The sequence below is a fragment of the Sapajus apella genome, unplaced genomic scaffold, assembly GCF_009761245.1.
Source record: "Sapajus apella isolate SASKATOON/1434 unplaced genomic scaffold, GSC_monkey_1.0 scaffold22, whole genome shotgun sequence".
Classification (NCBI taxonomy): Eukaryota; Metazoa; Chordata; class Mammalia; order Primates; family Cebidae; genus Sapajus; species Sapajus apella.
In genome coordinates, this window is record NW_022436962.1 from 974868 (window position 1) to 990652 (window position 15785).

The 15785-nt window shown below is 34.8% G+C and overlaps 1 protein-coding gene across 8 annotated transcripts in view; it reads right to left on the bottom strand.

Annotated features, from left to right (window-relative positions):
• DENND1B (DENN domain containing 1B) overlaps positions 1–15785 on the bottom strand; it is a 272297-nt gene that overhangs the window by 34407 nt on the left and 222105 nt on the right. For 5 of the 8 annotated variants that reach the window (XM_032288622.1, XM_032288619.1, XM_032288626.1 and 2 more), the window contains 3 exons: positions 8498–8588; positions 2064–2152; positions 1299–1367 (listed from right to left, as the gene is read on the bottom strand). In XM_032288622.1, coding sequence (XP_032144513.1) covers positions 1299–1367; positions 2064–2152; positions 8498–8588 — 249 coding nt within the window. The remainder of the gene's footprint in view (positions 1–1298; positions 1368–2063; positions 2153–8497; positions 8589–15785) is intronic. The other 3 variants (XM_032288625.1, XM_032288621.1, XM_032288623.1) reach the window with 1 other exon arrangement.

The following is a 15785-nucleotide window of genomic DNA, read 5'->3' on the forward strand; positions in this document are numbered from 1 at the left end:
CAGAGGAGAATATCTTATATTTATGAAATGAGGAGTAAATAATTATCTTCAGAGATATGGAAGGTCCTGAGGAGTAGGGTGAAAAGGAACTAGACATGAAGGGTGGGTTTTGAAGGGTCTTAATTGTCATATTAAAGAGTTATTTTTTACTTTAACATATACTGTTAACTTTATTATTCTTGCTAATATTCCCATCATTATTTTCTATAAGCCTTAGTGCAGGGGTGTTCAATCTTTTGGCTTTCTTGGGCCACGTCGGAGGAAGGAGAATTGTCTTGGGCCACAAATATAATACACTAACACTAACAAAAGCTGATGAGCTAAAGAAAAAAGGAGAAAAGGAAGAAGAAAAGGAAGAAGAAGAAGAAGAGGAAGAGGAAGAAGAAGAAGAAGGAGGAGGAGGAGGAGGAGAAGAAGGAGAAGGAGAAGGAGAAGAGGAGGAGGAGGAGGAGGAGGAGATGTAGGGGGAGGGGGAGGGGGAAGGGGGGAGGAGGGGGGGAGGAGGAGGAGGAGGAATAAGAAGAACAAGAAGAAGAGGAAGAGGAAGAGGAGGAAGAGGAGGAGGAAGGAAGAAGAAGAAGAAGAAGAAGAAATAATAATAATAATGCAGGAAAAATCTCATAATGTTTTAAGAAGTTTAAGAATTTGTGTTGGGGCCAGGTGCAGTGGCTCACGCCTATAATCCCAACACCTTTAGAGGCCAAGGCAGGCAGATCACTTGAGGTCAGGAGTTTGAGACCAACCTGACCAACATGGTGAAATCCCATCTCTTCTAAAAATGCAAAAATTAGCTGGACATGGTGGCAGGTGCCTGTAATCCCATGTACTCAGGAGGTTGACGCAGGCCATGGGTTGAAAAACCTTGCCTTAGATACTCACTGAAGAATGTTAACAGAGAGTCAATGCATCTTTGAGGGAAAAGATCTTGCTATATTTTTCTTTCTTTTTTTTTTCCTACTTGAGCCACAAGTAGACAACAAGAATTTAAAATGTTGTTAAATGAAATAATGACATTTTACAAAATGGTACTCTATCATGAACTGTTTCAATTTGCTGCACAAATTTGCTGATAGCTTTGAAATAAAATAAGAACCTTTTTTAGATTATATAAAGGAAACTACCTTCTGTATGCAATGTTATAATTTTAACAACTGAATTTGTTTTAGTTAATATTAATTCTATTTTTTTTAGGTTTATTTAAAAGAAAAATAGAAAATATTCAGAATTTACATGTCTATCATCTAGGAAAATGGTATATAATTTTATGAATATAATTTTTTAATGTCAAAAAAACTTACAAATTTATATGCTGTCCGTACAGCAGGGGTTGCTTTGGTCATTGCTGTGTTGAACAGTGCACCTCCTTTCTGCAAAAGAAATACAGAAATGTATTTCCAAAAACTTTTGGCCAAAATGTCCTGAAAACAAAGCATTATAATAAGTGGCATAAAAAAAGCTTTACAGACAACTTAAAGTCCTATGCAAATTATTTCATGTTGAGTGTTTTCAAGTTTCTATGTACTATAATAATTTCAAACAAAATGTACACTTTCCACTTTGTTCTTTAGTTGATATTATACATCATTTAAAAAATCATTTGAAGTTTACGTAAACATGAGCAATCTGAATATATTTAAAAGTTTAGAAAGAAATACTAGTTTATCAGCTGTTTTAATAGTGGGCAAATAAAGTCTCAATCTATGGGAGAAAGTTTCATATTTAAAAATCATATTAGCAAAACTATATTACCAGAAATTATAACATTGCCATCAAATCCTACTAACCCATCTAATTTCTTCTTCTGGAAAATAATAAAAGATGACAGTAAAGTCTTGCTTTTCAAAACAAGCATTTATCTTTGGACCAAGACTTTTCATTTAAAAATTATAGTAATGAGTTTCAACAAACTATAAACAAAAAATAAGAATATTTAAAATGTAACAAAATATACAAACACTTCAAATATTTCAAATAAACAGCGTAAGTATAAACAGCATACTTTTGCTGAACATTTCTTCATTTATATTAGAGTGAAAGAATAACATGTGAAAGCTTATGATTACCTTGACTGTATGCACCCATTGTTGATATGACCTCGGGTTTCCTGGAATATATAAAAATGAGATGCCAGGAATGTTCATCAAAAATAAATCTGTAAACCAAAATTTATCAAGGACTAGTATTTGCACAATTTTTAGTAGGCAAACATTATATGCAATGTTGTAAAAGAAGCAATAATAAACGGCATCATAAGAACTAATAAATTGTTCTAATTCTTAGGAATAATTAGCAATTTCAGGAATAATGATCACTTTTTTCATCCATATATGAAGCTAATGGTATTCAATTTCTTCCACTTTAGTATTAGCCGCAGAGGAGAAAATATAACCAGCCTCTCTTCTGAAATCCAAAATTCTTATGCTTTTTAAACTGATTTTTCCATGTTTTATGTCTGTTGTTTTGTAAACTTTGCATCCTTTACACAATTAGGTTTATTTTCAAATAATATTTCTTGTACATACAGAAATATTATACTGGTACTTTTAAAAAACTAGAAGAAAACTTAGAAGTGCAAACAACCTTGGCAACAAAAAACATTCTTCTACAACTGCTAAATATTAACAGAGATTAGTAGCTAACTTTATTTTAATGTAAACTTGGAGTTTTAGTTTTGAAAATATTCTCTAGTTGTAAATCTGTAAGTTAGAAAAATATTATGCAAGGATATGTGAAGCAAATGCAGCTTTTAGGCTATAGATTGTCATGATTTAACAGCTCATGCGCTAACCAAAGTAGTTCTAATAAAATCTGGCAATCAACATATCTGTTTCCAAACTGATAATTTAGTCAATAAGATGCTATCAGAAGGTAAAAAAAGAAATACAGATACAACTTAGCTAATCTTTCCCATCAAGTGATTTCTGTTAGATTTCAACTACCTTCTTGTTTAAAAGCTTAAATACTCCCTAATTCACAGGGGTAAAAAGTCACAATAAAAAACAAAATCCCAGACCTGGTATGGTGGCTCCCACCTATAGTGCCAGCTACTTGAAAGGCTGTGGCTGGGACACTGGTCGAGCCAAGAAGTTCAAAGTTGCAGTACACTATGATTATGCCACTGCACTCCAGCGTGGGAGACAGGGCAAGACCTCATCTTTTTTTTAAAAAAAAAAAAAAAAAGTCCCAATGGCTACTCAGACACTATCCAGTACAAAGAATTCCTAAAACATAGTGTTCTCCTCTAGTCTATGGCTGTGGATTTTAAAAGATGTATCACCTTTCTCTTACTAAATAGAGACAAAATGATCTCAACCCCAAAATATCTTTCTACTGTTATCTTTGCACCCTAACCAACATCAGGGAAGAACTGTCAAGCTCTGGATTCACTTCTATATTTAAAATCTTACCCTAATTTAAAAGAAATGTCCATAAACAATTTTTATTCTGAAAAATATCTCTGACTGCTCAGAACACTGCAATGCACCTTTTCCGGAGGATGAAATATGGAGGCAAAAAATTTTTTCTCATCTAGTGAAATAACGAAAGCAAAATGTAACTACCTAAAATAACATTAGTAAAAGTAAACTGCACTGTTTAAAAGGTATAAGTTTCAGGTGGTATTTGGCTTGAACAAACTTTTAAAAGTAAATATTTCCCTTGCAAAATAATAAAACATTCCAAGTTATTCTACCAATTTATTTCTTAAGGAGATGTTTTCAAACAACAGAATAAACCGCAGATCTCTCTTCATCCAGATTGTTCATATATGTTTATTTCTGTATTAAAATACTTCTCTATTAAAAATGGTTGAGTGGAAATCACCTATTTAAGATTTGATTATTATTCATAGTATTCTGTAAAGTGTTCTACTTTAATTATTTTCCCAAATGAATGTAAGAAAGCAGAAGAAGAAACACCAGTTTAGCACTCTGTAACACTTGTTAATCCAAAAAACAATTTATTTAAACCTCTGAACCACAAAGAAACTGGCTATCATAAAAGTTTCAAACCATTGTAGGAAGGTTAGGGTCTTATTTAGATCTCTGAGGAATAAGAAAGCAAATTTTCAGCCCTGTAGAAGTCATTGAATGTTTTTATCTACATCATTTGAACCACAGTTTTCTACTGTAAAATAGGCAAACAAGTAGTGGATCAGTTCAATAAGAAACAAGTGAGCTTTTGAGTCCAATGGACCTATGGTATTCAGAACTACTCTTTCCTTGTAAAGGATATTATTTGGGATGAGGTCCTTAACTTGGCTGAGCCTCAGTTTCTTCATTCATCAAATAAGCATAATAGTTACTGCCCTTCAGGATTCTTGTAAGGATGAAACATAATGATTAAACAATGTTTAGTATGGTACATAGCATATTGAAGAAATATCATAAGTGATTGTTATTACTATAAATAATTTGGTAAAATAGAAAACTGAGGTTCTAAGATGACATATTATTCATTCATGTTCTCAAGGCTAGCAACTGAAAAAGAGTAAGAATCTAGGATTTCAATTCCTGGTTCACTATTCTATCAACTCTGAAAAACTGCCTCTAAGACTGCTAAATAAAATATGATTAAAACGTAAGTTATGCAGAGGTTTCTGCTGTATCACACCCAAAGCAATTATATTTGAAAGGGAAAGGGGCTGCTCAAAGCTAATACCCCGAAAAGGAAGGGTAATAGAGAAAACTGCCAGCAATAATCTACAATTTCATAGTATAGGGCAAACCAGAAGTCCCTGGCTTAGATGACAGGGAAACATGGTACAATTTAGGTAGATTCCTATTTTAAAAGTTTTAAGGGCTAATTGTGCCTTTAAATTTTAGTGCTTTTATGATTTAAGGTTCTTATTTTCACAAAATTTATAAGAAAGGCACATTATTCTTTAGTAATGTTAGAAAAAAGCTGTTGTTCTTCTAAAAACTAATTTGAATACTAAAGATATCCCTCAGAATCCTTCTTTCAAAATAACTGGATTATGGTAATAACAAGCATTACTGAACAGAATCTTAACATTATTTTTATTAATGAAACAACTGATTTTCTCACAATAAAGGACAAAATATCTATTTCTCACTTATACCAAGACTTTCTCTTCAAATGTACTTGCTTAAATTCCAGTAATTTGTACTTATGTATCTCAAAATGTAAATTGGTTTAAATTGTTCAGCAAGACCAGGAAAACAACACTAAAATTGATATTACCTACTACTCCTTCAAATTCCTTTGATACCTTAGTCAGTAAAACTAATTAAGAATGGAAAAATAAATACAAGAACAAATAAAAGACTCATCAGATTATGTGCGTAAACTAAGGAAGAAACACATGCTAGTGATGGAGAGTAACCACACACTCCGCATAAAATCAATCTGAAAATATTTCTCCTTTCAAAAGTTATGTTGATGTAAATTTAAAAACTAATTTCATCTTAAATGAAAACAATTATTTAAAGAAAGACTATGTTCTTAACTACTCAATATTCCTTAGCTGCTTTTTCACAGACCAATATTGTGTTTACTTAAATGCATCCTTTGTTCTACTCCTGTCCTCTTTTATTACCTTTTAAACTCCATAGCTATTCTTCCCTTCGCACATTCTTTTTAAGTTAAGTTAAAATTTTCCTTTTAAGTTAAGGTCGAAGGTTTTGCAAGGGTCTCATGAAGGACTAAGGTGTGACATGGATTTCCTTCATTGTCCTGATAAGGGCTCACAGGACAGACACAGTTTTTGAAAAAAATGCATGCATTCACAGATTATTTAACCCTATAGTTCTAGAGTCAAATGTGAATCTAGGTGTTTCTTATCTGTTTGTTCTACACAATATATTCTTAATCAGAGCCACAATAATTATAAAGCTCCATAATACTCATATTCATTTTATCATAACCATAGGCACTGACAACAAAAATAACATATAAACTACTACTGCAGTGATATAGAAAGAGGATAAATAGATGTTTCTCTGAAATTTCCTAATTATTTTTGCTTAAAGGAATATAATTGTTTCTTAGTTTTAATGTTAATTTCTACCACAGTGGTCTTTCTAGGACTTTATGTGTAAAAAATCTATAAAAAATTCAAAAGAGATAAGAATTTTGCTTTGATTCAATCAGAGTAGAAAGGGGTTAACTACTACTCCTGTTTACTGAATATTTTTGCATTAAGAAAATCTATTATTAAAAAGCAATATATTATTATTAAAGCAAGGTCTTCGAAGCCACTTTGAATTCCACACATGTGGAAGTAAGACTGGCCACTACTTGCTGTATGACCTTGGGTGAATTATTGAGCTGAGTACTCAATAAAAATGAGGTAATAAAAGAATCTCCTAGGGTGTTGTGAGGATTAAATGAGATAATATTTGCAGAGCTCTTGGGAGAGTTTGTCACATATTAGTGTTCAATAAATATTAGCAATTGTATTACTATTATTATGAGAAAAACAAAGTTAGATCAGTTTACTTCTTTGAAGAACAGGTTAATTTCATGACATTGATATGTTTTTCTTTCTCACAAGGGTAGCGTGAAAGACAAATGTTTGGAACTGACCTCTAAGAACCATTTTGGAAACACACACACACACACACACACACACACCCACCCACCCTAGATAGATGGATATTTTCTAATTAATAGTTAGAACACTACTAATTTTTATTATACTAGTCATCTTTTTATTTCAAATCCTAATATACTTTGCTTTATTTTCATCTACAAAAGAAGTCTATGTATCTCTAAAAGAACATAAAATAGAATAATTTAAAAATATGCTTGATAGGCACAAATTTCTAAGGAACTTTCTTGCTGTACTCACTGGAATTAGTATTTGTCAAATTAGGCTTTCCTTTTAGATAAGTATTGGCTCTCTCAAATTAAAATAAGAGTTCAAAACCTTTTCATTTTAATAAAAAAACACAAAGTAGTGGGCATTAACTTGTATTAAAAATGCAGAAGTTTCTAAGTTAGATACTAATTGGTAATCATATGTTCCTCTACTTTTTTAAACAGTAAGGCTTTTCATGAAAAATTTTAGTGAGCCTTACCACCAGAAAAGCCACCTATCTCTACTCTCTTACAGAGGTACCTGGAGCAATGGTTAAGACTACAGAATTTAACTGTACAAAAGGATCATGGTTCTAGCCCCTTATTGTCACAAAATGTCATCTTCAATTCTATAAAAGCTACTAGCCCCACGGGTCATAAAGATAATGAGACAGCAGTTATGTAAATACTGAATAGATGCCTCAAGCAACTTGTCCATGAGCTGACAATATTTTTGCTTGTCTGAGCTGAGAAGTAAAAAAGTGTTATTTTAACACAAAAGTTCCATTGAAGCTAAATTTTTACCCATGAACTGAGGGAAGCAAGGAGCTGAATGATTCCACATTCAGCTTATTTGCTGAGTCAAGCAAACTAACTTTTCCCCAAGCTAAACGCTTTCAATGAAATGAAATACATCAGATAAGGGTCCACAGCTACTGAGTTCATTTGTACCTCCTTTAATGAACCAATTATCTCAATGGTTTCTATATTTTAATGGAAAACATGAATCTTAAGAATAAAGTTAAATTCTGTGAAATGTATAGATGAATATCTGTTACTTGTTGTCTTTTCATGTTTCATTTCTCAATTCCAGCAACTATTTACACAAGACTGAAAATGTTTTTCTCAAATAAATATACAAAGAAGTTTATAAAATTGCTTATTATACCAGGTCAAAAATTAACACACTAAGATATAGAATACAGGGATTTTTGTTTATTTAGTACACCTAGTATTTAGAGCAGTGCCTAGTACATTGCAAGCACTCAGCAAATACTCAATGAATGAACAGGACACTTCCAGTACTCAAGCAAAATGCTCTGCAAGTCAAGACTATGTATGACAACTGTGCAAAAATATCAGTTTGTAAATTATGAATTGCCTAGATAATTATAACATTATTTGAACATTTACATTAGAAGGATTAATTATATTTATGGAATGTTAAATTGGAAACTTTCCTCCTGTGGTGATGTATAAAGTAAAAAAGGTAAAGACATCTGCACAGTAATACAGTTACTTAAATATGTAGAAATAATTTTGGTGTTCAGATCTTTCTTTTTGGATTGTGTTATCAATCATAACTTCAGTTCTTTAATTCATACTCAGTAATAACCATCATTAGTAGTTTTCTAGCAGAGAACACTACTATTCAGAAGGAAAGGCAGGAAGATATGAGTTGACTGGATTTCTGTATTACTAATTTCCAGTAATATTAAGAGATTATTCAGGCCAACAGCTACCAATTCATGAGGCCAACTTAATGCCTTGAGTAACAGATATCAGGCAAAATAAGCTAGTATCATAACTTTTATAAGATGATAAAATGCATTTAAGATATTACATATTTAGGAGAAAATAATAGTTTATGAAATAGATTTTATCAGACACAAGTGCAAAAACTGAGATAATTGTTATTTAGAAAATGGATAATCATATAATTATAACTAGTCTTTACCTCCACAAAAGCCACCTGAAGTGATCTCTTCTTCAAATACATCAGAGAAACCCCTTCCTGTGTTTAGTTTTGCCAGTCGACCATCGATAAACTAAAATTTAAAAGTGTTAAATAAAATGTATCAAATAAAATGTTACCAAATAAAATGTTAATTTGACATTTATTTTATAAGATTAAATATTTACTTGTATCAAAAACATTAATAGCAGACTTGTATAAATTACACACATATATGGCGTATATACACACACAAACACACATGGAAATTCTCAAACAATGGAAAGAACAGGTGCTCAGTAAACAGCAGCTATTTAATTAAATCGCAAATGTACAGCAAAGACTCTAATTCTAACTTATTTGCAAACAATTGCAAAGTGCAGTAGTAAAGATCATAGGCTCTGGACAGGTTGCTCAATGCACAATCTCTGCAGAGGGGTTTGTACAAAGATACTGTTGCCCTGCCAAGCCATTTACCCATGGGGCTGTGTCCTGTCCAGCCAGCCCTGTTTTCTCAGAAGGAAAACACCTCATGGTGTTGCTGCAAACAACAAATTAGATTAACCGAGGAAATGTGACATGGCCGATATCCTTGAGATGTTCGACATTACTGTTTTTCAGCTTCTTAACTTCATTCAGTAAAATAAAACACTACTTGTCTAAACTATTATGTTCTAAAGCATAATAGAGCACCAAATAATTTTAATTATTTATAATAAAATCAACACAACTTTCAAAGTTCCTGGCATACATGCTCAGTAAATAAGAATTAGGACTGTTAACTTAAATACAGTTGAGGTAAATGCATGTTGACTTGACATACATGAAAATATTTTAGGCAATATTTTTCCGTGTTCTTAAAAAAGAGGTAGGGGGCATGGGAGACTGAAACTATCAAAAGCACCCAAAGATCTTTTTCAAAATGCAGAGATCCAGATACCCTGGAGACTATCTTCTGTCACCTGTTCTGCTCTATTCCTTACCTGTTCGAACATACACAGTATATCAGACTCTCACAGTATTAATATTGCATTTGAGAAGTATTTTGGGTATTTTTATATGACCAACCCAAGGTGAAAATCAATGTCATACACACAAACACGCACACACACACAAACAAACAAACATATAAATACATGTATTACTAGCACTTGGTTACCTGTTGTGATTTGTAGCACTTAAGAATTTGATACGTTGTGGTTTACTCCATCCATAACGATGATGAAATATCTTTAAGCCTCCCTTGCTTAAGAGGCAGGGGATAACATAAGCAAGATTTATATGCCTTTTGCAAGGAGGACTTGAAGATTTGAGGATTAAAATGTTCAGTTTCATCCAAAAACTAATCCTGACTGTAATTTTTACTCCAGAAATTTAAATTTTACCTGAACTAAAATAAAGTAGCTGGTCTTAAAAAACAAATCTCATATTCTTCCCTGGTTTTCTATTTGAATGGTTAATGAACAAAACTAATTGAGACAAGTTGTATAGAACAATATAATATTCCTCAGGCAGCAATTTAAGATAATTAATAGGCCGGGCATGGTGGCTCACTTTGGGAGGCTGAGGCGGTGGGGGTGGGGTGGGGTGGTGGATCATGAGGTCAAGAAATCGAGACCATCCTGTACAACATGGTGAAATCTCATCTCTACTGAAAAATACAAAAAAAAAAAAAAAAGCTGGGTCTCATGGCATGTGCCTATAGTCCCAGCTACTCAGGAGGCTGAGGCAGAAGAATCGCTTGAACCCAGGAGGTGGTGGTTGCAGTGAATGAAGATTTCACACTACACTCCAGCCCAGTGACAGAAGAAGACTCCATTTCAAAAAAGAAAAAAAAGATAATTAATAGCAGTAAGTTGCACCAGTTATAAGACTTTGAGTCAATAATCTTACAGAAAAAAAAAAGAAAGAATAAAAAATGAATAAACAGAGCCCTGTTCAAGATGTGGTTTATACAGACCAATGAAACACAATAGAGATCCCTGAAATAAAGCTACACATCTACAACCAATTGTTCTTTAACAAAATTGACAAAATAAATAATGGGGAAAGATACCCTATGCAATATATGAGCCAGGAAAACTAGCTAACAATATGCAGAAGAATGAAACTGGACTCTTACATCTCAAGACAAAATAAATAAATAAATTTCAAGGTGAATTAAAGACTTAAATGTAAGACCTCAAACTAAAAGAAAATCTTTCTTCCTAGAAGAAAACCTAGGAAATACCCTTCTAGACATTGTCCTAGGCAAATAACTTACGCTTAAGTCTTCAAAAGTAAATGTAACAAAACCAAAAATTGAAAATTGAGGCCCAGTTAAACCAAAGAGCTACTGCACAGCAAAAGAAACTATCAACAGAATGAACAGACAACCTACAAAATGGGACAAAATATTGGCAAAATATGCATCCAACAAAGGACTAATATCCAGAATCTGTAAGAAACTTAAACTAACAAGAAAAAAAAATCACTCCATTAAAAATTAGACAAAGGACATGAACAGACACTTCTCAAAAGAAGATATAAGTGGTCAAGAAACATATGAAAGAATGCTCAACATCAGTAACCATCAGAGAGATGCAAATCAAAACCACAAAAGACACCACCTCACAACAGTCAGAATGACTATTATTAAAAAGTCAAAAAGTAACAGATGCTAACGAGTTTGTGGAGAGAGGGAACACTTACACACTGAGAGAGTGCCAAATAGCTCAGGTCCTGTGAAAAGCGGTTTGGAAATTTCTCAAAGAACTAAAAATAGAATTACCATTTGATCCAGTAATCCCCTTATTGGGTATATAGCCAAAGGAAAATAAATCAGTTTACCAAAAAGACAGCTGCATTTATAGGCTTATTACAGCACTATTCATGTAACAAAGACATGGATTCAATCCAGGTGTGTTTTAACAGCTGACTGAATAAAGAAAATATGGTACATATATACCATGGAATACTGTGCAGACATAAAAAAGAATGAAATCATGTCCTTTGCAGCTGATAAATTATGCTGGAGGCCATTATCTTAAGCAAATTCATATAGAAATAAAACCAAATATTGCAAGTTTTCACTTAAAGGTGGGAAGTAGATAGACTTCCGCCAAGATGGCCGAATAGGAACAGCTCCAGAGCGCAGTTCGCAGCGAGAGAGACACAGAAAGTAAATAATATCCGCATTTCCAACTGAGGTACCAGGTTCATTTCAATGGGACTGCCTGGACAGTGGGTGTAGCCCAAGGAGGGCAAACCGAGGCAGGGAAGGGCGCTCCCCCACCAGGGAAGTGCAAATGGACAGAGGATAGGGGACTTTACCCCCTCAGAACTCCAGTTCGGATACTGCGCATATCCCACGGCCACTGCAACCCACAGTCCAGGAGAATGCCGCCAGGCTGAAAGGCACCATGAGTTACCAACACAGATCAGAGCAACAGCTCCAGCTGGCCTGGTGCTGCAAGTTCTCAGCACAGATCTGGGTGGAAATTTTGCCCAGCTCTGAGAGTGCCTGTGGGATGATTCTACCAGGAAGAGGGAGAGATGAAAACAGGGAGAGAGGTGATATGGCTTGGCAGGTCCCATCCTCAAAAAGACCAGCAAACTGAAGTACTCTTGCTTGAGAGTTTCGCAGCCAGCACATCAGTCCAAGCTCCACTCAGACAATCGAGTTTGGTGGGAGGAAGGGCATCGACCATTGCAAAGGCAGGTCTAATCTCACCTGTGTGAGATTAGAAAGGCCAGAGGAAGCCTACACAGCAGCGGGGCTGAGTCCGAGGCAGCCCAGCAGTGCCTCTGCAGGCAGACAAGGGACAGACTGCCTCCTCAAGTGGTTCCCTGACCCCTGAATAACCAAAAAAATGCCTCATAAATAAGAGCTAAAGCTGACACCTGGCAGGCAACTATTTGGGATGAAGTTACCAGAGGAAAGATCAGGCAGTAACCTTCACTGCTTTATACCCCCTGTGGGTGATTTCCAGGCAAGCAAGGGCTGGAGTGGACCTCCAGCAGTCCTACAGCAGAGGGGCCTGTTAGAAGGAAAACTGAAAAAAAAACAAAAGAAATCACATCAACATTGACAAAAAATGTCCACTCAGAGGCCCCATCCAAAATCACCAACTTCAAAGATCAAAGGTAGAGAAACCCACAAAGATAGGAAGAAACCAGCACAAAAAGGATGAAATCAAAAAGACCACAATGCCTCTCCTCCTCCAAGGGATCAAAACTTCTCACCAGCAAGGGAACAAAACAGGATGGAGAAATAGTTTGAGAACTGACAGAAGTAGGCTTCAGAAGATGGGTAATAACAAACTTCTCTGAGCTAAAGGAACATGTTCTAATCCAATGCAAAGAAACTAAAAACCTTGAAAAAAGGTTAGATGAAATGCTAACTAGAATAACCAGCTTAGAGAAGAAGATAAATGACTTGATGTAGCTGAAGAACACAGCAGGAGAATTTTGCGAAGCATACACAAGTTTAAATAGCTCAATTGATCAAGCAGAAGAAACTATATTAGAGATTGAAGATCAACTCAATGAAATAAAACAAGAAGGCAAGATTAGAGAAAAAAGAGTGAAAAGAAATAAAGCCTCCAAGAAAGGGATTATGCGAAAAGACCTAATCTACGCTTCATCGGTGTACCTGAATGTGATGGGGAGAATGAATCCAACCTGGAAAACACTCTTCAGGATATTATTCAGGAGAACGTCCCCAACCTAGCAAGGCAGGCCAACATTCCAATCAGGAAATACAAAGAACACCACAAAGATATTCCTCAAGAAGAGCAACACAAGGCACATAGTTGTCAGATTCACCAGGGTTGAATAAAGAAAAAAATGCTAAACGCAGTCAGAGAGAAAGGTTGGGTCACCCACAAAGGGAAGTCCAACAGACTCATAGCAAATCTCTTGACAGAAACCCTACAAGCCAGAAGAGGGTGGGGGCCAATATTCAACATCCATAAAGAAAACAACTTTCAACCCAGAATTTCATATCCAGCCAAACTAAGCTTCATAAGTGAAGGAGAAATAAAATCCTTTATGGACAAGCAAATGCTGAGAGATTTCATTGCCACCAGACCTGCCTTATAAGAGATCATGAAGGAAGCATTAAACATGGAAAGGAACAACCAGTATCAGCCACTGCAAAAACTTACCAAATAGTAAAGACTAATGATGCAATAAAGAAACTGTGTCAACTAATGGGTAAAACAACCAGCCACTAACAAAATGGCAGGATCGAATTCACACATAACAATATTAACATTAAATGTAAATGGTCTAAATGCCCCAGTCAAAAGACAAAGACTGGCAAACTGGATAAAAAGCCAAGACCCATTGGTGTGCTGTCTTCAGGATACCCATCTCACATGCAGACACACATAGACTCAAAATAAAGATATGGAGGAAGATTTACCAAGCAAATGGAGAGAGAGAGAGAAAAAAAAGCAGGGATTGCAATCCTAGTCTCTGATAAAATAGACTTCAAACCAACAAAGATCAAAAGTGACAAAGAAGGGCATTACATATTGGTAAAAGGATCAATGCAACAAGAAGAGCTAACTATCCTAAATATATATGCACCCAATACAGGAGCACCCAGATACATAAAGCAAGTTCTTGATGACCTACAAAGAGACTTAGGCTACCACACAATAATAATGGAAGACTTTCAACACTCCACTGTCAATATCAGACAGATCAACAAGATAGAAAATCAACAAGGATATCCAGGACTTGAAAGCAGATCTGGACCAAGCAGACCTCTACATAGACATCTACAAAACTCTACATCCCAAATCCAATAGACATCTACAAAACTCTACATCCCAAATCCACAGAATATACATCCTTTTCAGCACCACATCATGCTTACTCTAAAACTGTCCACATAATTGGAAGTAAATCACTCCTCGGCAAAAGCAAAAGAAAGGAAATCATAACAAATGGTCTCTTAGACCACAGTGTAATCAAACTAGAACTGAAGATTAAGAAACTCACTCAAACCTGCACAACGACATGGAAGCTGAATAACGTTTTCCTGAATGATGACTGCATAAACAATGAAATGAAGGCAGAAATAAAGATGTTCTTCAAAACCAATGAGAACAAAGATACAACATACCAGAATCTCTGGGACACATTTAAAGCAGTGTCTAGAGGGAAATTTATAGCACTAAATACCCATATGAGAAGCAAGGAAAAATCTCAAATTGACACCCTATCATCAAAATTGAAAGAGCTAGAGAAGCAAGATAAAAAAAAAAACTCAAAAGCTAGCAGAAGACAAGAAATAACTAAGATCAGAGCAGAACTGAAGGAGATAGAGACACAACCCTTCAAAAAATTGACAACTCCAGCAGCTGGTTTTTTGAAAAGATCAACAAACAAAATAGCCAAACTAAAAAAAAAAAAAACTACAAAAAACAACCACCACCACCACCACCACCACCACCACCACCACAACAAAAAAAAACAGAGAATAATTGAATAGATGCAATAAAAAAGAATAAAGGGGATATCACCACCAATTCCACAGGAATACCAACTACCATCAGAGATTACTACAAACAACTCTATGCATATAAATCAGTAAGTATGGAAGAAGTGGATAAATTCCTGGACACTTACACCCAACCAAGCCTAAAGCTGGAAGAAGTTGAAACCACAAAAAGATCAGTAACAAGGGCTGAAGTTGAGGCAGCAATTAATAGCCTACCAACCAAAAAAAGTCCAGGTCCAAACAGGTTCACAGTTGAATTCTACCAGATGTACAAAAAGGAGCTGGTACCATTTCTTCTGAAACTCTTCCAAACAATACAAAAAGAGGAAATCCTCCCTGACTCATTTTATGAGACCAACATTATCCTGATACCAAAATCTGGCAGAGACACAATCAAAAAAGAAAACTTTGGGCCTATATCCATGATGAACATCAATGCAAAAATCTTCAACAAAATACTGGCAAACCAAATGCAACAGCCCATCAAAAAGCTTATACACCACGATCAACTAGGCTTCATCCTGAGGATGCAAGGCTGGTTCAACATAAGCAAATCTATAAACGTAATCCATTACGTAAACAGAACCAAAGACAAAAACCACATTAATATCTCAATAGATGCAGAGAAGGCCTTTGACAAAATTCAACAGCCCTTTATGATAAAAACCCTCAATAAACTAGGTATCAATGAAACATATCTTGAAATAACAAAATCTATTAATGATAAACCCGCAGCCAATATCATACTGAACTGGCAAAAAGTGGAAGCATTCCCTTTGAAAACTTGCACTAGACAAG